This window comes from Musa acuminata, unplaced genomic scaffold, assembly GCF_036884655.1.
Source record: "Musa acuminata AAA Group cultivar baxijiao unplaced genomic scaffold, Cavendish_Baxijiao_AAA HiC_scaffold_1077, whole genome shotgun sequence".
NCBI classification, from domain to species: domain Eukaryota; kingdom Viridiplantae; phylum Streptophyta; class Magnoliopsida; order Zingiberales; family Musaceae; genus Musa; species Musa acuminata.
The window spans coordinates 1,808,043-1,835,590 of NW_027021291.1; the positions used below are offsets into that span (position 1 = coordinate 1,808,043).

General features: G+C 56.2%; 2 protein-coding genes and 1 pseudogene across 2 annotated transcripts; 1 reads left to right on the forward strand and 2 right to left on the reverse strand.

Annotated features, from left to right (window-relative positions):
• Positions 1-5,925: 5,925 nt before the first annotated feature.
• On the reverse strand, positions 5,926-10,026 carry LOC135666264 (uncharacterized). Its single transcript, XM_065177831.1, has 2 exons — positions 6,844-10,026; positions 5,926-6,777 (listed from the first exon to the last, which is right to left on the reverse strand). Exons 1-2 carry the CDS (start codon positions 10,024-10,026, stop codon positions 5,926-5,928), a joined length of 4,035 nt encoding a protein of 1,344 aa, XP_065033903.1.
• Positions 10,027-16,583: 6,557 nt separating this feature from the next.
• LOC135666265 (ATP synthase subunit alpha, chloroplastic-like) lies at positions 16,584-26,813 on the reverse strand (annotated as a pseudogene).
• LOC135666239 (LRR receptor-like serine/threonine-protein kinase GSO1) lies at positions 21,895-24,179 on the forward strand. Its single transcript, XM_065177809.1, has one exon. It carries the CDS (start codon positions 22,099-22,101, stop codon positions 23,953-23,955), a length of 1,857 nt encoding a protein of 618 aa, XP_065033881.1. The 5' UTR covers positions 21,895-22,098; the 3' UTR covers positions 23,956-24,179.
• Positions 26,814-27,548: the final 735 nt, after the last annotated feature.

The following is a 27,548-nucleotide window of genomic DNA, read 5'->3' on the forward strand; positions in this document are numbered from 1 at the left end:
ACCGAGGGTACCCGACTTGCGCCGCCGGCAGCCGCATCAGCGACCAGCAACGAAACCCGAACGTGGCGGCGCCTCTACTGCAGGCGATAGCCGCCGCAGACATCTGGATCGCGAAGTGAGAACTCGTCCGTCCGATTCGAGATCGAGGGGGATGAAAACGAAAAAAGGAAATATATTGTCGCGTTCGCTATCGACAACCTTTCTTCTTCCTGTTGCTTAGGCCGCGAAGAGAAGGGTTTTATTTGGCTTCTTGGCCCCCTTGGGCGATTGGGCGGTTGCTATGATGACGAAGACCGTTCCCATGGATGCTAACGAACTTCTTGATTTACCAAAGTAATCAATTTTCTTTTCTTCGCTGAAGCCTTTTAAGTTTCTCATTTGCTTTCATTTTGTCAGGTACATGTAGATCATAGTATGTAGGGTTAGAATTGGACCTATTTGAATCAGATTATTTAATCCTCATCATTCCTAAGGAGTTTGGTGTCCACTAAACCTAGTGTCTTCTCTGGAATCAAGTTTGGAGATTCTATGCAATTGAGTGTGTTTTGATTATATTGTAAATGTCATTATTTGAGGAGTATGCATAAAAGAGAATAAACATGTAAATAGGAAAGCAAGCTCAAATAGGATGAGAGAAATCAGAAGCTTCCATACGTGATGAAACAAAAGAACAAAGCATATTATGTTTATTAGCACAATAACAGATGTTTCAACTCAAACACATGGAATTAATTTTCAGTCCTTAATAGTCAAAGATGGTTTGAGCACTTTTGCTTATATTGGTTACCAGTTGTTACGGTGTGTAACTTTTTAAGTCGTGGCCTCAGGGCCGACGCGGCTCGGTTCTGGGGCTCGGAATATCGAGGATCTCGGGCGCAGCTCCCTCGGGGTCTCCCGGTTGGGATCGGTCGTTCGGGGCGGTAGATCGGGTCGGCAGCTCCGCAGCAGCGCCGGGAAGAGGCCACCTCGTCTTCGTTCCTGCACACAGGTCGGGTCGGAAGCTCGGCCCGACCCCTCCGACGATCAAGTTAGAGGAAGATGTGGAGGGGGTTTTGGAGGACGAAATGCCTCCATGCAAGTGTGGTTTGTGAGTGTGTCCTCCCCCTGGCTTAGGACTCAGGGGTATTTATAGGTGGGCCTGGGTGAATACCTCACGTTGCGACTGACACGCCCATTGGGGCTGCGTGGGAGGCCGAGCTGCAGCAGAGTATGGTGCGTCTCGGTGGGCGTGTTCCGTACCCTTGACCGAGCCCAAAAGGCGCAGAGCCGGGCTCGTTGGCCGAGGGGTGGTGGCGTTGTTTGTGACGGACGGGGGCCAGTCCGGGCGTTAATGCGCTTGGGTCGGCGTCCCAGGGCTTCGTTGACCGGGGCGTGAGGCATTGGTACAGGGTGGCTGACGTCATTCACATCCTGTCGCCATTATTGCCCTCATCATATTCCCCCCCGGAAAGAAGCTATGCGTCGGCAGTCGTAGCGAGAGTCCGAGGCATGGGTTTCGTTTTAGATTTGGTCGGCTGCGGAGTCACAGACCCTGGGGGTGCGGAAGGGGGATGGCCTCCCGTGCGGCGCAAAGCCTAGGGACCGAGAAGGGGCCAAGCGTGTGTCGGGAGGCGGAAAGCCGAAGGGCCGAGGAGCGGCCAAGAACGTCTTGGGGGGCGTAAAGCCGAAGGACCGAGGCGCGGTCGAGCATGTCTTGGGTGGCGTGAAGCCGAGGGGCCGAGGTGCGACCGAGCATGTCTTGGGTGGCGTAAAGCCGATGGGCCGAGGAGCGGCCGAGCATGTCTTGGGTGGCGTAAAGCCGAGGGGCTGAGGCGCGGCCGAGCATGTCTTGGGTGGCGTAAAGCCGAAGGGCCGAGGAGCGGCCGAGCATGTCTTGGGTGGCGTAAAGCCGAGGGGCCGAGGCGCGACCGAGCATGTCTTGGGTGGCGTAAAGCCGAAGGGCCGAGGAGCGGCCGAGCATGTCTTGGGTGGCGTAAAGCCGAGGGACCGAGGCGCGGCCGAGCATGTCTTGGGTGGCGTAAAGCCAAGGGGCCGAGGAGCGGCCGAGCATGTCTTGGGTGGCGTAAAGCCGAGGGGCCGAGGAGCGGCCGAGCATGTCTTGGGTGGCGTAAAGCCGAAGGGTCGAGGAGCGGCCGAGTATGTCTTGGGTGGCGTAAAGCCGAAGGGCCGAGGAGCGGCCGAGCATGTCTTGGGTGGCGTAAAGCCGAGGGGCCGAGGAGCGGCCGAGCATGTCTTGGGTGGCGTAAAGCCGAGGGGCCGAGGAGCGGACGTGGCGGCTCTTAAAAGCTGCCGTGTTGACTGTTGCCTCATGGACGGGGGTTACTTTCTCTGCACGTTTCCGGGCGTTGAGGTCGAGGAGGTCCTTGGGTGGCACCTCGTCCTCCGGGTGGCGCCACGTCAGGCCATTCCTTTAATTCGGGGCGCCTTTGGGCGCTCTTCGATGTGACGTAACGGCCGCGCCTTTGCGCGAGTGCGCTGCTGCCCATTCTCGGGAAACGATGAGGCATTGACTCTGGGGGGGGGGTGTCTTCTTTAATCGTTTGGGCGCCTGTCCTTTCCTCCACTCCCTTGCTGCTGCGCTTCCTCCTTCGAGCCCCGCCGTTGTGTCCCCGAGCTTCTTCCCGGTTTTTGTCTTCTTCTCGAGGTCAGTCGAGATGCCGTCCTCTCCTTCTTCACTTTCCTCCCCGTCTTCCTCTCCCTCTTCTTCTTCCGTGCTTGGGGCTGGAGGGGGCGGTCCTCCTTCGACCCTCGACGAGTCCCCTGATGAGGAGGTGGCGCGGTCGCTTGAGGCTTTGATGTGGCCGCACGATATTGACTCGACTGTGAGTGAACCCTCGCTGGGGGGACTCCGCGAACGTTATTGCATCCCGGGAGATCATGCCCTCAGTGTACCTGAGCCAGGGCAGCGGGCGTATGACCCGATCCCGAAGGGTTTCGCTTTGTCCCTTGATGCTCTGGAGGCGGGTTTGCGTTTCCCCCTCCATCCCTTCATTGTATCTTGTTTGTCCTTCTGGCTGGTTTCTCCGTCTCAGGTAACGCCGAACTCCTGGCGTTACCTAGTGGTATTCCTGGGGGAGTGCCATTATGCCCATATCACCCCCACCCTTAGCCTCTTTCTTTCCTGTTACCGCTTTTGCAAAGGCTCGGGGGGTTACTTCTTAACGGCTCGGAGTGGATTTCGCGTTGGGGGTGCCCCTTCCAATAACAAGGGATGGAAGGGGAGGTTTTTTTATGTCAGCCGTACACGGGACTGGGGCTTCGGGGTTCGGTGGTCTGCGAGGGTGATTGACAACACCCCCCCTTGTTTGGGTGAAGTGGATCGCCAAGCTCGGGAGAGGCTCAGAGAGATTCTCCCTAGGTCGCAGGCCATCCGGACCATGACCGAGCAGTGGTTGGTCGCGGCGGGCCTTAGCCCGGTGCCTCAGGGTATGTGAGTGACAGTTGTGTCGGGTCTTTGTATGGCTGGTTTCGGACACTGATGTTTTCCATTTTCTGTAGAAATGGTGAACCTTTGGACGCTCCTGGAGAATCCGGCGTCGCAGCCTCCTTCCCCGACTCCAGAGACCGCCTTGCGGCCTCCTCCCCCCGTTCCGGCGACCGAATCACAACCTCCACAGCCGGCTTTGGCAGCCGAATCGTCACCCCCTCCTTCGGCGTTGGTGACCGAACCACAACCCGGTACGGAGGGTGCCCCCTTGGAGGTCGGGGACGGGCGCCCTTCAAAGAAGGCGAAGGTATGCGCGTCGAAGGGGCCGGGAACGAGCTCCCGTCCGGGCGGGGTCGGGCCAGATCGGCGCGTGGCGGGGAAGGGGCCCCACCCCGTCTCCGTGCATGGCTTGTGCCGGCTCCCGGCTGGGGATGGGGAGCCGTTCCTGGCGCGGCTGGTCGGCGAGATCCCGCGTGGCGAGCCTCGCGAGCCCCTGGTCGCCCGCTGGGAGGGTCTTTTCCGGGGGGATAGGGTGTGGGCCGGAGGGGATCCCTCTGCGGCGTTCCTCCGAGGGGCGCTCCATCCCGACCTGGCTCGGGATTTGTACACCCTGCCCTCGGAAACGCTCCTCAACAAGTCTGCTCAGTCGCTGGTCTGGGTAAGTATATCTTTCTCTTGGGGTTTGGCTGCTCGGTGCCGACTTCCTTGACACTTTTCTCCTTCTGCAGGGTCTTCATTATGCGACGGCCCTGATGGACAGGGTGCGGGATGCCGGTCGAACCGTCGGGGGCCTCGTTAGTCGTAACGCTGAGCTCGGCCACCAGATGGCGGAGATTCAGGCAAAAAACGGGCCTGAGGTTGTGGCGGCTGCTGAGGAGCGTGCCTCGGGCTTTGAGGCAGAAGTCGTCCGTCTCCAGTCGGAGCTTAAGGCCTCCAAAGAGGCCAACGACGCCATGACGGAGGCCAACGGGGAGCTTCAAAAACTGATTCGGATAGAACGGACCGAGCTCCGTCTGGTGAAGGCCGAGGCGAGTGCCCTTAGCAAGAAGCTGGAGGGCGCAAATGCCGAGGTGAAAAAGGCCTCGGAGGCGTTGGCGGAGGAGACCCTGCTTCGACCCCTGAAGGACAAGGCACTTATCGAGGCGTACAAGAAGTCGGAAGGGTTCGAACTCGGGCTGACGCGGACGGGGCGGGTATCCTTCGAATACGGGTATCGAATCGCTACGTCGCGCTTCCGTGCTCGCCATCCTGGTCTCGTGGTGGATGAGGACCCCTTCAACTCTCACCCAGAAGACCGAGGTGTGGACATGCCTGAGGAGGTTCCCTTCGACGACCGCTTGGAGGTCCCCCGGCAGTGAGGACGGGCTGCGGACTTATGTGCGCCGAGCCTTTGTGCTTCCTCTGGGTGCCGAGTCTTGTATTTCTCCATTTTTGAAATAAAGGAAGCTTTCTACCATTCGTGTACTGTCCGGCCAAAGAGGCCCTTCGCTTGGCGGCGCGATCTCCCCATTGTTCTAAACAAAAAATCTCTTAAGGTTCCGGACGTTCCATGTTCTTGGCAAGCGGGACCCGTCCATTGTCGTGAGCCTGAATGTGCCTGGTCGGACTACCTCGATGATCCGATAAGGTCCTTCCTAGTTGGGGGCCAGCTTCCCCCCGGCCCTGGTCGGGTTGTTGACTTCGGCCCTTCGTAGGACTAAGTCGTTCATTTTAATAGGCCGAGGTCGTACCCTGCGGTTGTACACCCGGGCAACTGCTCTTTTATAAGAAAGATCCCTCAGGTGTGCACCGGCGCGCCGCTCTTCGATCAGGTCCAAGCCGGCGCGCAGCCCCTGGTCCGATGTGGTCTCGAGGTACTCTTCTACTCGAGGGGTAGGGAATACTACCTCGGGGGGTAGGACGGCCTCGGTCCCATACGAGAGGCTGTAGGGTGATTCCCCGGTGGCTGTTTTGGGGGTGGTCCGTAAGGACCACAAGATGCTGGGTAACTCCTCGACCTAGGCCGTTCGGGAAGCTGATACCATTCTTTTGAGCCCGTCCAGGATAGATCGGTTTGTTACCTCGGCCAGCCCATTCGTTTGGGGGTAGGCTACCGAGCTGTGTTTTAACCGGATTCCATAGCTAGCGCAGAATTCTTGAATCCTTTTGCCGGCGAATTGGGTCCCGTTGTCCGTGACGATGGTCCTGGGGAGGCCGAACCGAGTCACGATGTTTTTCCATATGAACTTCTTGATCTGCTGCTCGGTGATCGCCGCCAGGGGTTCAGCTTCCGGCCATCGGGTGAAGTAGTCTATTGCGACCACAATGTACCTTCTCTGCCCTGAGGCTGGGGGGAAGGGGCCGAGGAGATCCAGCCCCCATTGCGCGAACGGCCACGCGCAGGTGATGGGGGAGAGCGGCACCGCCGACAGTTGGGGGGTCCAGGCGTGCCTTTGGCACGGGCCGCACTTCCGTACGTAGGCCTTCGCGTCCTGGACCATGGTGGGCCAGTAATAGCCTTAGCGGAGAATTTTGCAGGCCAGGGTTCGGCCGGCGATGTGCTCTCCACAAATCCCTTCGTGGACCTCGGCCAAGACAGTCGCCGCCTCTTCTGGCTCGAGGCACCGCAGAAGAGGGTGGGAGAAAGACCGCTTGTACAGCCGCCCGTTCGCTTCGGAGTACCATGCATGATTTCGGCGAATACGTCGAGCTGCGGCTTCGTTGGTGGGGAGGGTCCCGTCGTGTTTGTAGCGCAGCATGTCCCCTACCCAGGTGGCTCGGGAGTCGGCCACCGAAACACACGCGATCGGGATAGAGGGGGAGGGAAGCTCCTCGATACCGTGGGTGGTGCCCGGAGGTCGCTTCGAGGCTAGCTTGGCCAGCTCATCGGCACGGTCGTTCTGATGTCTTGGCACCCTGGATATCGTGAAGTGTGCGAAACAGGAGGCTAAGTTTTTTACCTCCGCTACGTACTTTGCCATGGTGGGTTCTCTGGCCACATATCCGCCGTTAAGTTGCTCGGTCACCAGTTGCGAATCGGTGAGGACTTTGATGGCGTCGACCTGCATCTCGCGGGATAGTTTGAGCCCCGCCAGGAGTGCCTCGTACTCGGCTTCATTGTTGGTGGCATGGAACCCGAAGCGGAGGGAACGCTCGAACGTCTGCCCATCGGGGGCCGACAGCACCAGTCCTGCGCCTGCCCCGGTTGAAGCGGACGAGCCGTCCACCTGTAGGACCCACGTTCCGCCTAGTTCACTGGAGGGCCGCCCTTCGGGATGGGCGAGCTCTGAGATGAAGTCGGCCAGTGCTTGTGCTTTGATGGCGGTCCTGGGCGTGTAGTGGATGTCGAACTCTCCGAGCTCGACCGACCACTTGAGGAGTCACCCTGCGACATCGAATTTGGACAGTACTTGACTGAGAGGTTGGTCGGTGATTACCTTGATCGGATGAGCTTGGAAGTAGGGGCGTAACTTTCGGGCCGCCAGCACGAGCGCGAGGGCGAGCTTCTCGATTGGAGGATATCGCTCCTCGGGCCCGCTCAGGACATGACTGGTGTAGTAGACAGGGAGCTGTTGGCCGGCTGTCTTGATGAGGACCGAGCTGACTACGTGCTGTGAGGCAGCTAGGTAAACGTCGAGCTCTTCTCCAGCAGTGACTGAAGTGAGGCGCAGAAGGTTGGCTAAATGTTGCTGGACCTGTCGGAAAGCTTCCCCACACTGGGGCGTCCATTGGAAATTCTTCGGGTCTCTTATTGCACGGAAGAAGGCGAGGCAGCGATCACCCGACCGGGACAAGAATCGGGATAGGGCGGCCAGCCGTCCGTTTAGTCGCTGTAGGTCTTTGATCGTCCAAGGGGCCTGCATGTCGAGGATCGCCTGGACCTTTTCCGGGTTGACGTCGATCCCTCTTTCATGTACAATGAATCCGAGGAACTTTCCTGTACTAACGCCGAAGGCGCACTTTGCGGGGTTGAGCCGAAGGCCGCAGTTTCGGAGTGTGGCGAATGTTTCTGATAGGTCCGTTAGGTGATCTCGCGAGACCCGGCTTTTTACAATCATGTCGTCCACATAGACCTCTAGGTTTCGCCCTATTTGTTGGGCGAATATCTTGTTGATGGTCCTCTGATAAGTTGCGCCCGCGTTCTTTAGCCCGAACGGCATCACTTTGTAAAAGTATGCCCTGAGGTTGGTGATGAAGGCTGTGTGTCTCTGATCCTCAGGCGCCATTCGGATCTGATTATATCCGGAGAAGGCGTCCATGAATGAGAGTCGGGCGTGCCCTGCGGTTGCATCCATGAGCTGATCAATCCTTGGAAGGGGGTAGCAGTCTTTTGGGCATGCCTGATTAAGACTGGTGTAGTCAACACACATTCGCCAGCTCCCATTATGCTTTTTTACCAGAACTACATTGGATAGCCACTGTGGGTACTTGACCTCTTCTATAAAGCCGGCCGCTAGGAGCCGTTCTACCTCTTCGCGGATGGCTTGTTGCCTGTCCGGGGCCTGGGGTCGCGGCCTTTGTTTCACCGGGCGGGCATCAGGCGATATGTTGAGGTGATGTTGGGCTGCCTTTGGGTCCACGCCTGCTGCGTCGGATGGTGACCAAGCAAAGACGTCGGCGTTCTCTTGCAAGAGGCCGACGAGTTGTTCCCGCTCGTCCAGGGGTAGGTCAGTCCCGACCTTAATGGTTCGGTCCGGGCGTCCCTTTTTCAGTGACACGTCGTAGGTTGGGGCCGACGGCTCGGGATGTGGATTTGGCCGTTTCAATTCTCTGGGATCGTCCAGGGGTGCTTCGGTTTTTGGCCTATTGTGTAGGGAGACCGCCGTCAGGTAGCATCGCCTGGATTCCCGAGGGCTTCCCCAGACCTCTCCAGTTCCCGCGTGAGTCGGGAATTTCACTGTCTGATGGTAAGTGGAGACCAGGGCCCTGCTTTTGTTGAGGGAAGGTCGGCCGAGGATGGCATTGTACGCTGTAGGAAGATCTACTATCAGAAAGGTCGACATCACCGTTTTAGTCTTGGGCGGTGTCCCCAGCGTCAGAGGTAGTGTGACAGATCCCAATGGCGAAACCGAGTTGCCGGTGAACCCGGTGAGGTCCGAGCGGACTGGTTTCAGGGCTTGCTTCGTAAGTCCCAGCTTCTGGAAGGTGTCGTGGAATAGTATATCCGCCGAGCTTCCTGTGTCAATCATAATTCTTCTTACCTGGGCATTGGCGATTCTGGCGGTTATTACTAGCGCGTCATCGTGCTCCAGTCGTTCGGCGTCTTCGGGGGGAAATGCGACCCGGGGGTCAGGGGTTCCATGGGGACCCTCGTCCCTGGCCGAGCGGGCGTAGGCCTTCCTTCCAGACATGCTATCCCCTCCGGATGCTGGGCCGCCAGTGATGACGTTGATTAGGCGCTCGGTCGGACCGTCTGGGCAAGGCGGGGGGATGTTGCCTTTCTGAACGTGGGGGTCGAGGCGCCCCTCCCGGCGGAGTTTGTAGATTTGCCGCGAGAGCTCGCGGCATTCTTCAGTGTCATGTCCGTTTTGGCGGTGGAAGCGGCAGTACTTGGACCGATCGGCCAGCTCTCGCAGGTTGTTCATCGGGTAAGGGGTTTTGAGCATTCCCCTTTCCCTGATCTGGAGAAAAATTTCCGTCCGGGATGCACCCGTTGGGAGCAGGAGGGGTCTCAGCAGGGGAGGATCGGGTTGGTGGAGCTTGCGTCTGGGAGGGAGCTGTCCCTGAGCCGGTTCTGGTCTTTCCCTCTTGTGTTCCTGCCGTTTCCCCCCCGTCCAGGCTTCGACTTCCACGAACTGGTTCGCGCGCTGGAGCATCTCGGGGACCGAGGTAGGAGGTCGCTCCACGAGAGACCAGAAGAGTCGGGAGGGACGCAGGCCTGTTACGAACGCCTGCATTAACAGTGAAGGGTGAGCGTCCGGGAGTTCCCGGATCCTTGTAGCAAAGCGATTTACGTAAAGGGAGAGGGGCTCATCCTCCTTCTGGGTAAGCCCGAGGAGGAACGCCATGGAGGGCTTCGGGCGAGCGCTAGCTATGAAGTGGAGCTCGAAGTCCTTGGCGAGCTGGTCGAATGAGGCGATCGTCGCAGTCTTCAAGCCTCCGTACCACGCGAGGGCCGGCCCTCTCAACGTGGTGGGGAATGCCCTGCTCATCAAGGCGTCGGAGGTCCCGTACAACGACATCTGCGCGCGGAAGGCCGCCGTGTGGTCGGCCGGGTCGGCGGAGCCGTCATAAGCGTCCAGGGGGGGGAGTCGGAAGCCTGGGGGAATGGCGTGTTCCAGTATCTTCGGCACGAACGGCGACCCCTGATGCGGGCCTTCCGTGGGCTCCCCTGGTGGCCCGGCACGGATTTCCCTTTGCACATTGTCAAGCCGCTGGTTGACGAGGCGCAACTGAGCGCGGAGGGATACTGCAGAGTTCGAGGATAGTGCCTCTGGTTCCGAATGGCCTTCCGGGCAGATCGCCGCCTGCTCTCGGGGCTGAGATAGCGGCACCCGAGGCGAAGCGGGGGGCTCTCGAGGGGGGGTGGGAGCTTGACTAGGGACCCCCTGTTGGTACAACAGTTGGGGGCCCGGGGGCCGAGATGGACGGGAGACAAGGGGGACAATAGTTTGCACCATGTCAGTGAGTAGCTGGACCTAGTGAGTGAGGCCGTGGAAGGCTTCGGCTGATACGGGCGGCGGACCGCCGGTGGTTCCGTCGGGGGGCGATAGGCCCGGATCGTTGAAGATCCGCCGGTAGCGCTCTGAAGCCGTAGCGGGACGCTCTTCCCGAGATCCTTGGAGAGGGGGGAGTTCCCCCGTACCCTCGGTCGGGAATGGTTCCCCGATGGCGAGTCTGGCACGATCATCCTGATGATCGCTCGACATGCTGGGCCCTCCTTCTAGCGCCAAAATGTTACGGTGTGTAACTTTTTAAGCCGTGGCCTCGGGGCCGACGCGGCTCGGTTCTGGGGCTCGGAATGTCGAGGATCTCGGGCGCAGCTCCCTCGGGGTCTCCCGATCGGGATCGGTCGTTCGGGGCGGTAGATCGGGTCGGCAGCTCCGCAGCAGCGCCGGGAAGAGGCCACCTCGTCTTCGTTCCTGCACACAGGTCGGGTCGGAAGCTCGGCCCGACCCCTCCGACGATCAAGTTAGAGGAAGATGTGGAGGGGGTTTTGGAGGACGAAATGCCTCCATGCAAGTGTGGTTTGTGAGTGTGTCCTCCCCCTGGCTTAGGACTCAGGGGTATTTATAGGTGGGCCTGGGTGAATACCTCACGTTGCGACTGACACGCCCATTGGGGCTGCGTGGGAGGCCGAGCTGCAGCAGGGTATGGTGCGTCTCGGTGGGCGTGTTCCGTACCCTTGATCGAGCCCAAAAGGCGCAGAGCCGGGCTCGTTGGCCGAGGGGTGGTGGCGTTGTTTGTGACGGACGGGGGCCAGTCCGGGCGTTAATGCGCCTGGGTCGGCGTCCCAGGGCTTCGTTGACCGGGGCGTGAGGCATTGGTACAGGGTGGCTGACGTCATTCACATCCTGTCGCCATTATTGCCCTCATCACCAGTGATATTTGTTTTGCTTTGGGCAATTGCTTCTTCTACAGCTGGCTTTTTTACTTGCGCATTATATTATCCAGATTTGTGAAGGTAATGTATGTGAGCCAAAGTACATTTTAGCTAGTGATCCTTATCATCTGATACTTCCTGGTCACGTTTGTCTTGGTTTTCTCCAAACAAATCGTGCAAAGACTTGCTTTCTACTGTCATCTGATACTACCAGGTCACTTTAGTGCATTGCGTTGGTCTTATCCACTCGGAAACAATAAATTTCCTTAACTTGTTTTGTATTTGTAAGTGGAGGTCGGGCCAATGGGGATATGGGTTCCATAATTGGAGGATGCTGATAACCTAAATCCTACTTGATATCTTACAAGTGAATCCCTAGAAACGCAGTTCCATGATGACAGGTGTTACGGTAAGTAACCTTTTAGTCGCGACTTCGGGGTTGACGCGGCTGATTCAGGGCTCCAAATGACTCGGATCAAACGTGACTCCCTTTGAAGTCCCGGGGCGACGGATGCGGGGGATCTTGCCGGGGAACTCCGTCTTGTCGAGCAGGCTTAACAGCGGTCGGGTACCTGCACACAGGTCGGGTCGGTAGCTCGGCCCGACCCCTCCGACGATCAAGTCAGTGCAGGGAAGTATCGTGTTTTTTGGCCTCCCCCTTTCCCCCATGTCCGATGGGTATTTATACAAGGGTTTTGATGTTACCTGATGGGCCATCCTGCAGGAGGGGGGCCGTACCTCTGATGGCGTCTGTCGTCGTGGACGTTGCGTGGAGAGCCGAGCTTCGGCAGGGTGAGGGGAGCGTCGGTCAGCCGAGGGGGTCTGGGTACGGTGGGTTTGGGCTCATGTCGCGTCGTTATTAACGTTCGTTCTGGGGCAGTGTGCCGCACAGGGCGTTCGACGTGGGGGGTGTATTACGTCAAATCCGGGGTGTTACGTCAGGCCAGTTTTTTACCCCTATCATATGCCCCCCCTAAAAGGAGCTATGCGTCGGTTTTTCATGCAGGGAGTCCGATGCATGGCTTCCTACTTCGGGTAGGCTGTTCATGCGGGTCCGAGGGGCATGGTGCAGACGAGCCGGTCGCGCGAACGCATCTCGAGCAGCACGAGGTCGAGGTGCGCAACTTTAGTCAGGAAGATGAGCAGAGTTGGACTCGGGGGTACTGGAGCTGAGGAGCACAGCGCAGGCAGGGTGACTGCGCAGGTGTGGTTTTGGGAGTCGTAGAGCCGAGGGCCGAGGAGCACAACGTAGGCGGGGTGACCGCGCAGGTGTGATCTTCGGGAGGCGTAAAGCCGAGGGCCGAGGGCCGAGGAGCACAACGTGGGCGGGGTGACCGCTCAGGTGTGTCTCGGGATGGCGTAAAGCTGAGGGCCGAGGAGCACAACATGGGCGGGGTGACCGCTCAGGTGTGTCTCGGGATGCGTAAAGCTGAGGGCCGAGGAGCACAACGTGGGCGGGGTGACCGCTCAGGTGTGTCTCGGGATGGCGTAAAGCTGAGGGCCGAGGAGCACAACGTGGGCGGGGTGACCGCTCAGGTGTGTCTCGGGATGCGTAAAGCTGAGGGCCGAGGAGCACAACGTGGGCGGGGTGACCGCTCAGGTCTGTCTCGGGATGGCGTAAAGCCGAGGCGCTCGGTTCGGGCAGGCTGTAACCGAGGCGATGGCCCCGGTTGTAACACGGACGAGGCGATACTTGGCTTTCGATCGGTGTTTTGGTCGTTTTTGACCGTTGTGCGGGCGCAGTCAGCCGGGTTGCCTTTTGCCTGGGGAAGATCAAAGGGCCACGCCTTTCGGGCGTCGTCGGTTTTCGAGGTTGACATGATTAGGGGCTCCGTACTTCGCACCGCACTGTGATTAAGAGCTGTACCAGCCGAAGTTATGGCGATACGGCCTTTGCGTCTTCGCAGCATATCTCAGGAGGGGAAGGGTCGCCGCTTCGGCGGGAAGCAGGCTATAAATAGCGCTCCGTCGGTCTCTTTCACTTCTTGGTACCTGCATTTGCTTCAACCCCTTCTCTGGGTGACTCGACCTAGCACTCTTCAGTCGCCCTGCCTTCCCAAAAGCTCGGTAAGGATGGCTTCCCCTCCGTCGTTGTCTCCTTCTTTGCCTCCTTTTTCTGGTGCTGCTGGTGAGGTGGCGTTGGCGAGCCCCCGCTCGTCGTCCGAGGAACGGGCCACCAAAGCCCTTGAATCGCTGATGTGGCCGCACGACCTCGACTCCATTGTGAGCGAGTCGTCGCTGGGGCTCCTTCGGGACCGCTATGGTATCCCGCCGGAGTTCTCGCTCCTTGCCCCTGAGCCGGGGCAGCGGGCGTATGATCCCATTCCTAGGGGCTTTGCCCTAACCATAGATGCCTTCGAAGCCGGACTACGCCTACCGTTCCACTCGGTCATAACCTCCTGTGTCGCGTGGTGGCGCATTTCCCCTTCTCAGATGGCGCCGAATTCTTGGCGCTACCTGGTGGCGTTCCTCGGGGAATGCTACTTCGCCCGAATCACCCCGAGCCGGTCTCTTTTCCTTTCCTGTTTTCGCCTGTCCAGGGGGTCGGGGGGCTATTACTTGTCTGCCCGACCTGGTTTCCGGGTCGGCGGGGCTCCCTCCAGCAACAAGGGGTGGAAGGAGCGCTTCTTCTATGTCTGCCATCCGGAGAGTTGGAGCTTTGGGCTCCGGTGGGCCGCGCGCGCAGTCGATAACAATGTCCCGGCCTTGGATGAGGGGGAGCTCCAAGCCCTTCGAAGATTGAAGGAGATCCTCCCATCTTCCAGAGTCATCCGAAAGATGACCGAGGCGTGGTTGGTCGAGGCGGGCTTGAGCCCGGTACCTCGAGGTATGCCTTGAGAAGGTGGCGGTAGGCCCTCATGTTTTATTTTCTTCTTTCGGGGTGCTCACCGAGGCCGATGTGTTTTTGCAGAGATGGTGAAACTTGCTGTAGTGCGCGGAGGACGCGTCCCGTCCGCAGCATCTCCGCGGCGTCAGGTCGGCCTAGGCGCTGGTACAAGAGAGGCGCCAGTGGAGCTCGAGGATGCCCGCCCTCGGAAGAAGGCCAAGGTCAGAGCTTCAAAGAAACCGACTCCCCCGCGGGCTCAGGAGAGCGTGGGGGCGGCGGAGTCGGGCTCACACGATAGGCGAGGGCGAGGCAGGCCCGAGCAACGAGGCGGGGAAGGCACCGCGGGAACCCTCGATCCGGGACTTGTGCCGTCTGCCCGCGGGGCCGCCAAACGACTCCTACCAAGCGCGCTTGATGGGCGAGCTTTCCGAAGGCCAACCCTCTGACCGGTTGGTAGCCCGCTGGGGGGGGCTGACCCGCGGGACCCGGGTGTGGGCCAATGCGGAGACCGCAGCTGCATTCTTCCGAGGGGGGCTGCATCCCGACCTGGCTCGCGAAATGTATATTCTGCCGTCGGATGTCCTGCTCGGTAAATCCGTGAAGTCGCTGTTGTGGGTAAGTGCTCTACTGTTGGCTTTCGATCTATGACGCAACCGAGGGTTCTGACTTTCCTCCCGCAGGGTCAGCACTACGCTATGGCGTTGGCAGATCGTGTTCGCGACTCGGGCCGGGCCTTAGGTATTTTGTGCGATCGCAACGCCGAGCTGCGTAGGCAGCTTGAGGAGGTTCGTGCAGGGGCAGCTCCTGAGGCGGTCGCGGCAGCCGAGCAGCGTTCCTTAGAGCTTGAAGCGGAGGTGACGCGTCTCCGGGCTGAGGCTGGGGAGACCGAGGCCGAGGTCCTTCGCCTAAGGTCCGAGGCGAAGGCGGCTGAGGAGGAGAAAGACAACCTCCGAAGGCTCCTGGAGGGGGCGCAGTCCGAGGCTTGCCTGGCCCGAGGCGAGGCGGCCGCTCTTACCCAGCGGCTGGAGGGGGCATTGGCCGACGCGAAGGGGGCCTCGGAAGCCCTGGCGGCCGAGCGGGAGCGGCGACCGGAGAAGGAGAGGGAAATAATCGAAGCCTACAAGCAATCCCCCGGCTTCCAACTCGGGCTGGTTCGGTCAGGGCAGGTTACCTATGAGTACGGGTACCGGATAGCCCTGGGCCGATTCCGGACGTGCCATCTCGGGTTGGGGGTCGAGGCGGATCCTTTCACCTCGCACCCCGAGGACTTGGACGTAGACATGCCGGAGGAAGTTCCTTTCGACAATAGCGTCGGGGGCCCCGATGGCTTAGGGCAGTCTTGAAGTCGGCTCAGCCGAGCCGTTTTTGCTTGTAACTTTTGTGGTCTTCGGGTCAGGTCGTAGTTGTAATCCTGTGCTTCGTAAAATCTTCCCAGTGTGCCTTTTTGCTTCGAGAGTCTTCTTGTATTCTCATGCTCCAGAAATAAAGGTCCTTTCCTCGTATGTTTTTGAGCTTCAGAAATTGCATAGCTTCGACTTGGGAGACTTCGGAGATGCTTAACACGGATGTTGACCTCAGACAAAGAACTTTTTGAGGTTCTGGATGTTCCACGTTCTCGGCAAGGAGGAACCGTCCATTGCTGTGAGTCGATACGTACCCGGTCGGACCACGGCGGCAACTCGATATGGTCCCTCCCACTTGGGGGCCAGCTTCCCCCTCGTTCGGGTTGGGTCGCTGACCTCGGCCCTTCGTAGGACTAGATCGCCTAACATGATCGGTCGGGGTCGCACCTTTTTGTTGTAGGCCCTGGCGACGGCTCTCTGGTGAGAGAGGGCCTTCAGGTGCGCGTCGGCGCGCTGCTCCTCGAGCACGTCGAGGCTGGCGCGAAGTCCCTGGTTCGAGGTTTCCTCGTCGTAGCTCCTTGTCCGACGCGTGGCGATAGACATCTCGGGTGGTAGGATGGCCTCGGTTCCGAACGTCAAACTGTACGGGGATTCTCCGGTCGCAGTCTTGGGAGTGGTTCGCAGCGACCATAACACACTAGGGAGCTCGTCCGTCCAGATCGATCGGGCCGCTGACACTCTTCTTTTGAGGCCATCCAAGATGGACCGGTTGGTTACCTTGGCCAACCCGTTCGTCTGAGGGTGGGCCACCGAGCTGAACCTTAGTTGAATGCCGTGACCGGCGCAGAATTCCCGAAACCTTGTGCCTGCGAACTGAGGTCCGTTGTCGGTGATAATGGCCCTGGGCAACCCAAACCGAGTTACAAGGTTCTTCCACACGAATTTCTCCATCTGATGTTCCGTGATCGTCGCCAGTGGCTCGGCCTCGACCCACTTTGTGAAGTAGTCTACTCCTACAATTATGTACTTCCGCTGTCCAGAAGCCGGTGGGAAGGGACCGAGGAGGTCCAGCCCCCACTGGGCAAAAGGCCATGCGCAGTCGATGGGGGAGAGCGGGACCGAGGGTTGTCGGGGTGCGCGGGCGTGTTGCTGGCACGATCCGCACCGCTGCACGTAGGCTTTCGCATCTCGGCACATGGTTGGCCAGTAGTAGCCTTGGCAGAGTATCTTGTGCGCCAAGGTTCGTCCGCCGATGTATTCGCCGCAGACCCCCTCGTGAGTTTCGGCCAAGACTGTCTGTGCTTCGTCAGGTTTGAAGCATCGCAGGAGGGGGTGGGTGAAGGACCGTTTGTAAAGCCGACCACCCTCCTCGGCGTACCACGCGTGTGTGCGGCATAGACGTCGAGCGGCGACTTCGTCGAGAGGGAGAGTTCCATCCCGTTTGAAGCGCAGCAACTCTTGCACTCACGTAGTCGGCGCACCGCCTGGGGCCATAGTCGCTACTTCGATGGCGCGGGCGGGGAGCTCCTCAATCTCTGGCCATGCCTCGGGGGTTTGTCTTGACGCCAGCTTAGCGAGCGCATCGGCTCGCTCGTTTTCCTCCCTCGGGACATTAGATAATGTAAAGTAAGGGAACCTCGCGGTTAGGTCTCTTACCCGTGCCAGGTACTTGGCCATGGTTGCGTCCCGAGCTTCATATCCACCGTTGAGCTGTTTGGCCACAAGTTGCGAGTCGGTGAGGACGTGTATTGCGTTTACCTGCATCTCGAGGGCCAGCCTTAATCCCGCTAGGAGTGCCTCGTATTCCGCCTCGTTATTAGTGGCTTTAAACCCGAAGCGGAGGGAACGCTCGAACGAGCGTCCGTCAAGGGCGAGGAGGACCTGCCCCGCTCCGGCACCACTTGAGTTAGCTGAGCCGTCCACGTGTAGGATCCAAGCCTCGGGGGTTTGCTTGGGATCTCCGTCCATGGGAGCCAGCTCCGCGATGAAGTCGGCCACCGCTTGGGCCTTCATGGCGGTCCTGGGTGCGTAACTGATATCATGTTCACCGAGCTCCACGGCCCATCGGAGGAGTCGACCTGCAACATCGAATTTTGTTAAGACCTGCCGGAGAGGCTGGTCGGTGATGACTTTCACCGGGTGCGCCTGGAAGTAAGGGCGCAACTTCCGAGCCGAGAGCACCAGGGTGAGTGCGAGTTTTTCTATCGGCGGGTAGCGCTCTTCAGGTCCACTCAGGACGTGGCTGACGTAGTAGATCGGTAGTTGCGGGTCGGAGCTTTCCTTGACAAGGACGGAGCTGACCGCATGCGGGGAGGCCGCTAGGTAGAGTCCCAGCTCCTCGCCGGGGGAGACAGAGGTGAGCCGAGGGAGGCTGGCCAGGTGCTGCTTTAAGGCCTCCTCGCATTCCGATGTCCATTGGAAATCCTTCGGGTTTTTGAGCGCCTTGAAGAGCGGGAGGCAGCGATCGCCCGCTCGGGCGAGGAAGCAGGACAGGGCGACAAGTCTTTCGTTGAATCGCTGTAGGTCCTTAACCGTCCGGGGGGTCTGCATATCGATTATTGCCTGTACCTTCTCTGGGTCGGCGTCGATTCCTCTCTGGTGTACAATGAATCCTAGGAACTTCCCGGAGGTGACGCCGAAAGCGCACTTTGTGGGGTTGAGCCGCATGCGGAACTTGCGTAGCGTGGCGAAGGCCTCGGCCAGGTCGGCAAGGTGCGTTCTGGCCTCTCGGCTTTTTACGATCATGTCGTCTATGTAGACTTCCATGTTTCTGCCGATTTGATGGGCAAACATTTTGTTTACCGTCCTCTGGTATGTGGCCCCGGCATTTTTTAACCCGAACGGCATGACCTTGTAGAAGTATATCCCTTGATCGGTGAGGAAAGCCGTACGTTCTCTGTCTTCGGGCGCCATCCTGATCTGGTTATACCCTGAATAGGCGTCCATGAAAGAGAGGCGTGCGTGTCCTGCCATCGCGTCGACCAGCTGGTCGATCTTCGGGAGGGGATAGCAGTCTTTAGGGCACGCACTGTTGAGACTGGTGTAGTCAACGCACATCCTCCAGCTTCCATTGTGTTTCTTCACGAGAACTACATTGGATAACCACTGGGGATACTTGGCTTCTTCTATGAAGCCTGCCGCTAAGAGTCGGCCCACCTCCTCTCGTATGACGCATTGTCGGTCAGGGGCGTGGCACCGGGGTTTTTGTTTCACTGGGCGAGCGTCAGGTGGGATATTGAGATGATGCTCTGCGACCTCTGGGTCGACCCCCTCCATGTCCGATGGGGACCAGGCAAAGATGTCGGCATTTTTCCGCAGAAGACCGACGAGCTGTTCCCGTTCCCGTTCGAGCAATTCCGATCCGACCCTTACCGTTTGGCTTGGCCGCGCTTCCTGCAAAGGAACGTCAACAGTGGATCCCCTCGGCTCGGGATGAGGAGCCAGTTTCTTCGCTTCCCGCGGATCTTCCAAGGGCGCCCCGGCCCTAGTTCTCTTGCCCAATGAGACGGAGGTAAGGTAGCAGCGCCTGGACTCTCGGGGGCTTCCGGTGGCCTCCCCGACCCCCTCACGAGTCGGGAATTTGACGGTCCTATAGTAGGTCGAGACGACGGCTCTGACCTTGTTGAGGGTCGGTCGACCTAGTATGGCATTGTAAGCGGTGGGAAGGTCGACCACCAAGAACGTAGTCATTACGGTCTTCGATCTTGGTGGGGTCCCCACGGTCAGAGGCAAGGTAATGGCTCCCAGGGGCGATATTGAATCTCTACGTGAAGCCGGTGAGCGCTGAGCAGATCGGGCTTAAATTTTCCCTGGCCAGGCCCAGCTTCTGAAAGGCACTGAAGTAGAGTATGTTGGCCGAGCTTCCCGTGTCGACCATGATTCTCCTCATTTGCGCGTTGGCTACCCTTGCTGATATCACCAAGGCATCGTCGTGGTCGGGTCGCTCAGCAGCTCCGGTTGGGAAGGTGATCTCGGGCTCGGGCTCGTGTCCCGAGGCTTCGTCGGGAGCGGACCGGGCGTACGCCTTTCTGCCCGACATGGAATTTCCTCCGGATGCGGGGCCTCCGGCTATGACATCGATGTGTCGCTCGACAGGGCCTTCTAGGCGAGGTGACTGCTCCTTGTTCGGCCGGAGGTATTGGCCGAGATGACCTCTGAGGATGAGCTCCTCGATTTGTCTCTTCAACTCGTAGCACTGCTCAGTGTCGTGCCCGTGTTGTCGATGGAATCGGCAATACTTTGAACGGTCTGCGAGCTCCCGCGGGTTCTTCATCGGGTGAGGGTCCCTGAGCATCCCCTTCCCTCTCTCGTGTAAGAATATTTCAGTCCGGGAAGAATTCAAGGCGGGAAGAGGAGGCCTGGGGTCGGGCCTGTCCAACTTTCGCCGGGAGGCGGTAGGTTGTTGCTGTCGGGGCGATTCTGACTTGACCTTTTTGTGCTCCTCCCGCTTTCCAGCCATCCAGGTTTCCGCGGCGATAAACTGACTGGCACGTTGGAGTATTTCGGGGACCGCGACGGGGGGCCGCTCCACGAGTGACCAGAAGAACCTGGAGGGCCGCAGGCCAACCATGAAGGCCTGCATCAAGAGAGAGGGGTGAGCATCCGCTAGTCCCCGGATTTGTGTTGTAAATCGGTTCACAAAGTGGGAGAGGGGCTCGTCCTCCTTCTGGTTGAGCCCCAAGAGCAACGCCATGGACGGCTTTGGCCGGGCGTACGTCAGGAAGTTAAGCTCGAAATCCTTGGCGAGCTGGTCGAAGGAGGCGATGGTCCCTGGCTTCAGGCCGCTGTACCACGCGCGGGCTGGTCCCCGCAGAGTCGTCGGGAACGCCCTGCACATCAGGGCGTCTGAAGTCCCGAATAGCGCCATCTGGGCCCGGAAAGCAGCCACGTGGTCCGCCGGGTCGGCTGCGCCGTCGTACGCATCCAGTGAGGGGAGGTGGAAGTGCGGCGGGATCGCCTGGTCCTGTATCTCGGGGATGAACGGAGATCCTCGGTGTCCGTCCGCCCCGAGCTCTCCCTTTGACTTACGAACTTCCTGTTGTACCTCGTCAAGCCTTTGACTGACGAGGCACAGCTGAGCTCGTAGAGCGTTCGTCGAATCGACAGTCGGAGCCTTAGGTTCGGGATGGCTCACCGTGTCCTCTGCTTCCCGACTCCCGGGATGAGTTGTGGGGTTTCGAGGCGAGCCAGGAAGTTCTGTGAGTGGCACGTGGGTCCGGGCGGGGGGCTCCTGTTGCCGCGAAGGCGGCGCTGCCTGCGAAGACGTTCGCTGGGAGACGATGGTCTGCACTATGCTTGTCAAAGTTCGGACCTGGTGGGCGAGGTCATGAAAGGCCTCAGGTGGCACTTGCGACGGGTCGGCGGGTGCACCGCCGGGGGGCGCCAAGCCCGGGTCGTTGAACAGTCGCCAGTAGCGTTCTGATACCGCTGCGGGGCGTTCGTCGTGGGTTTCGTCACACTGTTCCCATAAGGCGGGGAGCTCCGTATTTGAGGATCCGCCGAGGTGGATTCGCTGGTCGCCTGACATTTGGATGCGGCCCTCCTTCTAGCGCCAATCTGTTACGGTAAGTAACCTTTTAGCCGCGACTTCGGGGTTGACGCGGCTGATTCAAGGCTCCAAATGACTCGGATCAGACGTGACTCCCTTTAAAGTCCCGGGGCGGCGGATGCGGGGGATCTTGCCGGGGAACTCCGTCTTGTCGAGCAGGCTTAACAGCGGTCGGGTACCTGCACACAGGTCGGGTCGGTAGCTCGGCCCAACCCCTCCGATGATCAAGTCAGTGCGAGGAAGTATCGTGTTTTTTGGCCTCCCCCTTTCCCCCATGTCCGATGGGTATTTATACAAGGGTTTTGATGTTACCTGATGGGCCATCCTGCAGGAGGGGGGCCGTACCTCTGATGGTGTCTGTCGTCATGGACGTTGCGTGGAGAGCCGAGCTTCGGCAGGGTGAGGGGAGCGTCGGTCAGCCGAGGGGGTCTGGGTACGGTGGGTGTGGGCTCATGTCGCGTCGTTATTAACGTTCGTTCTGGGACAGTGTGCCGCACAGGGCGTTCGACGTGGGGGGTGTATTACGTCAAATCCGGGGTGTTACGTCAGGCCAATTTTTTACCCCTATCAACAGGCATTATAGAACTGGCGCAATCGAGAAATAATAGATCAGTGTTAGTGAGATGGCACAGAGAATCTATTCGGTCAAAGAGAGGATCACTGTCAAGTGACCAACCATATTTATAGTTCATATCACTCGAATTGAATTGCTTTCATGCATCTCAAAGCACGCATTACCTTGATTTCTGCATCTAGCCTCTGACCTGTGGGCGCTAGCCGTCTGCCATTCCTCTCCTTTGCCTTCTAACAGAAGAAATCGTTCGCTTCCTAAATGCCTGTGTGCAACGATATCTAATCAGTATCAAAGCCTTGTAGAAACAGCCAGATGATCCAATGAGTTGAGGTTCCCCCAACCTGCAGTTTGCTGTGGTGAGTGGTTGACAGCCTCGTGCGCCATCACAAGTACACACCCTGGAAAGGCAGGCGAAGGCAAGTGAAGCCCATCGACTCCGACAGCTCATTAGGTGAGAAGGAAGGAGATATAATACTCCATTGGGACAGAGAGACGCCCCTATTCTTTCTTCTCTGGTCCCATTAAAGTCAGCAGCGCCACTTCCACCATGGGGCGTCTGAACCCAGGCAAGCTTCATGGGGCCTCACCCCAGTTTCCTTGGAGACCGTTCATGACTGCAGCAGCAGACTCCGTTTCCACGCCTAATTTGCTGCTGCATCTCCACATTTCTGCCGACCTGAGAGCCCATTAAAGAAGTAGAAACTGCGAGGAAATGGTCTCTTAAGAGACCCTCTGCTGCCACTTTCATGGCAGTAACGAATGCTTTTCGACTCCAGTTTGATCCACCGCCTTTTCATTGCAAGTTCTTCGACTGGGGAGAACATCGGTCGACCCTCGTCGATTCTTTCACGTAAGAGATGGATAACATGCAGCCGCTGTGCCTCGTCTTCCTCTTCCTCTGCTCCACCCTGTTGCTGCAGTGGTCGCAGGGATGTCACCCCCACGACCGTTCGGCCCTTCTCACCTTCAAGGCCGGCATCACCGCCGACCCCTCCGGCCTCCTCCGCTCCTGGGACTCGGCCACGGACTGTTGCTCCGCGTGGGACGGCGTGGCCTGCGACGCTGCCACTGGCCGCGTCGTCAACGTCTGCCGCCCTGGCCTCTCCTCCGGGCCCGACTTCATCTCCGACGCCTCCATTGCCGGGAGTCTCTCGCCTGCCCTCGGCGACCTCTTCTCCCTCCGGTTGCTCGATCTCAGCAACCTCAAGCAGCTCGCCGGCCCCGTTCCACCCGCCCTCGGCCGCCTCTCCCGCCTTGAACACCTCCTCCTCGACTCCAACCAACTCACCGGCTGCATCCCCTCCGCCTTCGCAAACCTCACCCGACTCCGGAAGCTCTCCCTCGGCAACAACCGCCTCTCCGGATCGCTTCCCCCTTCCATGTTCACCTCTCCATTTCTTTCCGTGGTCTCTCTTTCCAACAACAGGCTAACCGGCGGCATCCCGGCATCCATCGGGCGGGTACCTGCAATGGAGGCACTAGACCTCCATGGCAACCACCTCACCGGCTCCATCCCCATGGAGATCGGATTGCTGCGAAGGCTCACTGTTCTTGATCTTTCAGAGAACAAGATCTCCGGCGGCATCCCCAGCTCCATAGGCAAGCTAAAAAACCTGGTGGTTCTCTACTTGAACCAGAACCGCATCACGGGAAGCATTCCGCCTTCCATCGCCGGTATGGTCTCGCTGCAGTTCTGTAGGATGTCGGAGAACCAGCTCACCGGGAGCATCCCGGATTCGATCGGCGGCCTACCTAGCATCGAGAGACTGATACTGGAGAACAACAAGCTCACCGGTCAGCTGCCCGCCGCTATAGGACGCCTCGCCACGCTCACGGACATCTTCTTCTCCAACAACCGATTTACCGGCAGGATCCCTTCCAGCTTCGCCAACCTGGCCAATCTGCAGACGTTAGACCTGTCGCGGAACCGCCTCGGTGGTCCAATCCCCGCCGAGCTCTCCCGGCTGCGGAACCTCCAAGAGCTGGATCTCTCCTTCAACTCCCTGATGCACTTGGGCAGGCCGCCGAGCTGGCTCGGCCAGATGAACATATTCAAGCTTGTCCTGGCGGACACAGGGATCTCCGGTCCGCTGTCTGACTGGCTGTCGTCGGCGTCGTCCATCTCGATCCTCGACCTTTCCAGCAACGGACTGGTGGGGGATCTCCCGCCGTGGATCGGCAACATGACCGGGCTCTCGTTGCTCAACCTCTCCAACAACACTCTGCATTCGGGGATCCCGGAGGGGTTCAAGAACCTGACGCTGCTGATGGACCTGGACCTGCACTCCAACGAGCTGTACGGCCGGCTGCGGCCAGTGCTGGCGAAGGGGACGCAGGACCCCTTGGGGCACTACCGGACGCTGGATCTGTCACGCAACCGGTTCACCGGGGGGCTTGACGAGGGCGTGGGGGAGCTGGCCGCGATGGACACAGTAGAGAGGCTAGTGGTGTCGCACAACCCAGAGCTTGGCGGCGGGATACCGGCGTCCATGGCGAGGCTGGCGGCGCTGAAGGAGGTGGGGATGGCGGGGAACGGGCTCTCCGGGAGCATACCTGAGGGCGTGCTGGACCTCGCGCGACTGACCGAGTTCGATGTGTCAGATAACAGGCTCAGCGGTCGGATACCGCGCCATCGGGCTCCCTTGACGGCGGAGGGCTTCAGAGGAAACACGGGGCTCTGCAGCGCGCCTCTCCCGCCATGCAAGCTGTGGTAACGAGCCAAAGTACACAGGAAGGAGTCTCAGATTTAATTTCCCGATGTCAAGGTGACGGAGAACAAAACAAAACTTTCTTGTTTGACAATTCATGGAAACGTAAGAACGGCTTGCACTTTTTTCTTTTTCGTTTTTTGGAGTCCAATTGTCTATTAAGGTGAGGAATCTTAATATATCAAACTATATAATATAATATAAGGCTACATACTTACATAATTTATAGAGATTGATGAATATATCTATATACTTGAGCTCCTCCAATCGAACAATATCCATGTGTTGTGTCAGTCGACGTAATAAAATCTGGTTCAAACCGTTTTCAGTTAGATTTGATTAAAATAAGATAGTTTGAATCGTAATCGATTCAAATTTATTTAATCGATTCGATTAATTCGATTCAATTAATCAGTTTATAATTAAAATAATTATATATATATATATAATAAATTAGTTCAATTCAATTGATCCGAACTGAAATCTTGGTTAGGTTCAATTTGAACACCTCTACCATGGCTTGCACAATATTTTTCTAATAATATATTTACAAATATGTGTACCAAATCTAAATCTATGATTATATAAGAGGACCTCGATAAAATGAATATTTTTTATGTTTTTATTTTCATCACAAGTAAATTTGATTAGGTTTTACACTAATCTCCAATCTCCAACCGATGTTTAAGAGTGGCAGAAGTCATGAGATTGTTAAGAAGAACCGTTTAATAGTCAAAATCATATATCATGGTCTACATCGACTCAAAATATTTATCATGGTATTAAGTTTCAATTATATATTGATCTGATATTTAAGTTTTTTTTTCACTTAAGTTCAGTTTACGATCATTCGAACAAAAATCCTATTTATCATGTCATATCGTGACAAATCTTAGTTTTAATGTCACTCCAATGTTTAACCGGTTGACAACGTTGTTTTTGCATTAGAGAAACCGTCAAAGAAAGGCTGCTACTTTCAACGACACTTGCAACGAGCATGATCTCGAACGGAAAGCAAACAGTGGAAGAAAGCCGATCAACCAGAAGCTTCACATCAAGAAAACAAACAGTTCGATCCAACCCTCCATGGGAACTAATCAGGCAAGGTAAAGGATTAGCTTCTTTGTAAATGAAGTGAAATCCATGTCCCAAGTGCCACTCCAAAGAAACGCAGCTGAAGGTGATCCCACCCTAATCACAGACAAACCTCATTCCAAGATCAAGAACCAAGGAAGGAAGCCAATTCAAGAAACCTTTGAGAGATCGGATTTACCTAAGAAGCCGATGAACGTTCAAAAGAAATTCTACTTCCTCGGTGAATGACTTGGTAGAAGATATAATTTCTTGAAATTTAGGTTTATTGTTTTTTAAGTAGTTACGTAACTGATTGATAAATTTCTTTACCTGTCCAATTTCTAGCGGATCAAGATATCCATTCGCTCCGGTATAAATAGTAGCTATCTGTTCTTCCACTGCGAGAGGGTCTGATTGGGATTGTTTAAGCAACTCGCGTAATCGTTGACCTCTTGCCAATTGATTCTGAGTAGCTTTATCGAGATCAGAAGCGAATTGTGCAAAGGCTTCTAACTCTGTGAATTGCGCTAGTTTCAATTTTGATTTGCCGGCTACTTGTTTCATGGCTTTAATTTGAGCTACGGATCCTACTTTGGAAACGGAAATACCCACATTAATAGCAGGTCGGATTCCAGCATTGAATAGATCGGCAGATAAGAATATTTGTCCATCTGTAATGGAAATTACATTAGTAGGAATATAAGCTGAAACGTCTCCGGATTGAGTCTCAACTATCGGTAAAGCGGTCATACTTCCTTCACCTAAACTAGAATTTGATTTAGCGGCTCTTTCCAAAAGTCGTGAATGCAAATAAAAAACATCTCCTGGATAAGCTTCACGACCGGGAGGTCTTCTTAATAGAAGACATTTGGCGATAAGCTTGTGCCTGTTTGGAGAGATCATCATAAATTATTAAAGTATGTTGTCCACGATACATAAAAAACTCAGCCAGAGCCGCTCCCGTATAAGGAGCGAGGTATTGTAATGTAGCAGGTGAATCCGCCGTTTCGGCTACCACAATAGTATATTCCATCTTTCCTACCTGAGCCACAGAAGATGCTTTTTGACCAATAGCTACATAAACACACATTACATTTTGACCTTTTTGATTGAGAATCGTATCTGTGGCTACGGCTGTTTTGCCGGTCTGTCTGTCTCCAATAATTAATTCTTGTTGACCGCGTCCTAGGGATCATCAAATCAATGGCAATAAGCCCCGTTTGAAGAGGCTCATATACAGAACGTCTAGAAATAATACATGGGGCAGGAGATTCAATTAACCGAGATTCAGAAGCTGAAATTTCACCTCTCCCATCAATAGGTTTAGCCAGAGCATTTATAACACGACCCAAATAACCCTCACTCACAGGTATCTGAGCAATTCGTCATGTTGCTTTTACGGAACTTCCCTCTTGTATCATCAAACCATCACCCATTAATACAACGCCAACATTATTTGATTCCAAATTCAGAGCAATGCCTATTGTACCCTCTTGAAACTCTACTAATTCACCTGCCATTACTTCATCAAGACCATGAACACGAGCAATTCCGTCGCCTACTTGAAGTACGGTACCGGTATTCACAATCTTTATTTCTCTACTATATTGTTCAATACGCTCACGATTAATATTACTAATTTCGTCGGCTCGAAGGGTTACCATTAGTGTTTCTTTATTCTTTTTAGGAAGGAAAAGAAAAAAATAATGCCTAAACTATAACTAAAAAAAGAAGGGCTAATCAGTTATTTCTTGCATGGCCCTGAGAATGCCAATATTAGCACGGATCGTACGGAAATATAACTCGCTATTCAAGCAACTATTCAGAGCTCCTTGTAAGGCTTGTTGGAAAACTCGTTGTCGGACCTGATTAATCGCTCTTTGTTGTTCAAACTGAAGGGTTTCATTTTTGTAATTTTCTAATTGTTCCAAACTATTACTAGTGGCATTAATCAAATTTTGTTTTTCTCATTCTATTTCAGAGTATCCATTCATTCGATACTCATATGCTTCCATTTCCACTTTACATAAGCGAGCCCGGGCTCTTTCGAGCTGCTCAATGGCCCCTTTATGTAATTCTTCCGAATTTCGAATAGTATTCAAAATCCTCTGTTTTCGATTATCTAATAAATCATTTAATGAAAGTAGATTATCTTATCATTAATTTCAAAACTTCCATGATCTCTTCCCAAACCAAACATGAATCTTTCGATTCATTTGGCTCTCACGCTCAATTATTTATTTTATTTATGGTGTGGGTATTCCCATATCTTTTTTAATGTTTTATTTATGGTGTGGGTATTCCCATATCTTTTTTAATGTAATGAGCCTACCCTCTCTTTTCTGTTTGTATTCAAAGATGTCAAAACTGATACAAGACCAGAATATCAGGAGGACTCTTCCGACTAGACCAGACAAAAATCTAGAATTGTCAACAAAGTTGTTTCTTTATTTGTATTTTATTTATATTTGTTTTGTATTTTATTTATCATTTTCAATTTTAGAATTCTATTTCATTTTTCATTT

Bases quoted from the DNA above. Each gene is read 5' to 3' on its own strand.
- LOC135666239 (XM_065177809.1), top strand. From the start codon at position 22,099: ATGGATAACATGCAGCCGCTGTGCCTCGTCTTCCTCTTCCTCTGCTCC.
- LOC135666264 (XM_065177831.1), bottom strand. From the start codon at position 10,026: ATGGTGCAAACTATTGTCCCCCTTGTCTCCCGTCCATCTCGGCCCCCG. The intron at 6,778-6,843 runs GTAATCACCGAC...TGACTCCTCAAG, and splicing joins TCCAAGCTCATCCGATCAAG to TGGTCGGTCGAGCTCGGAGA.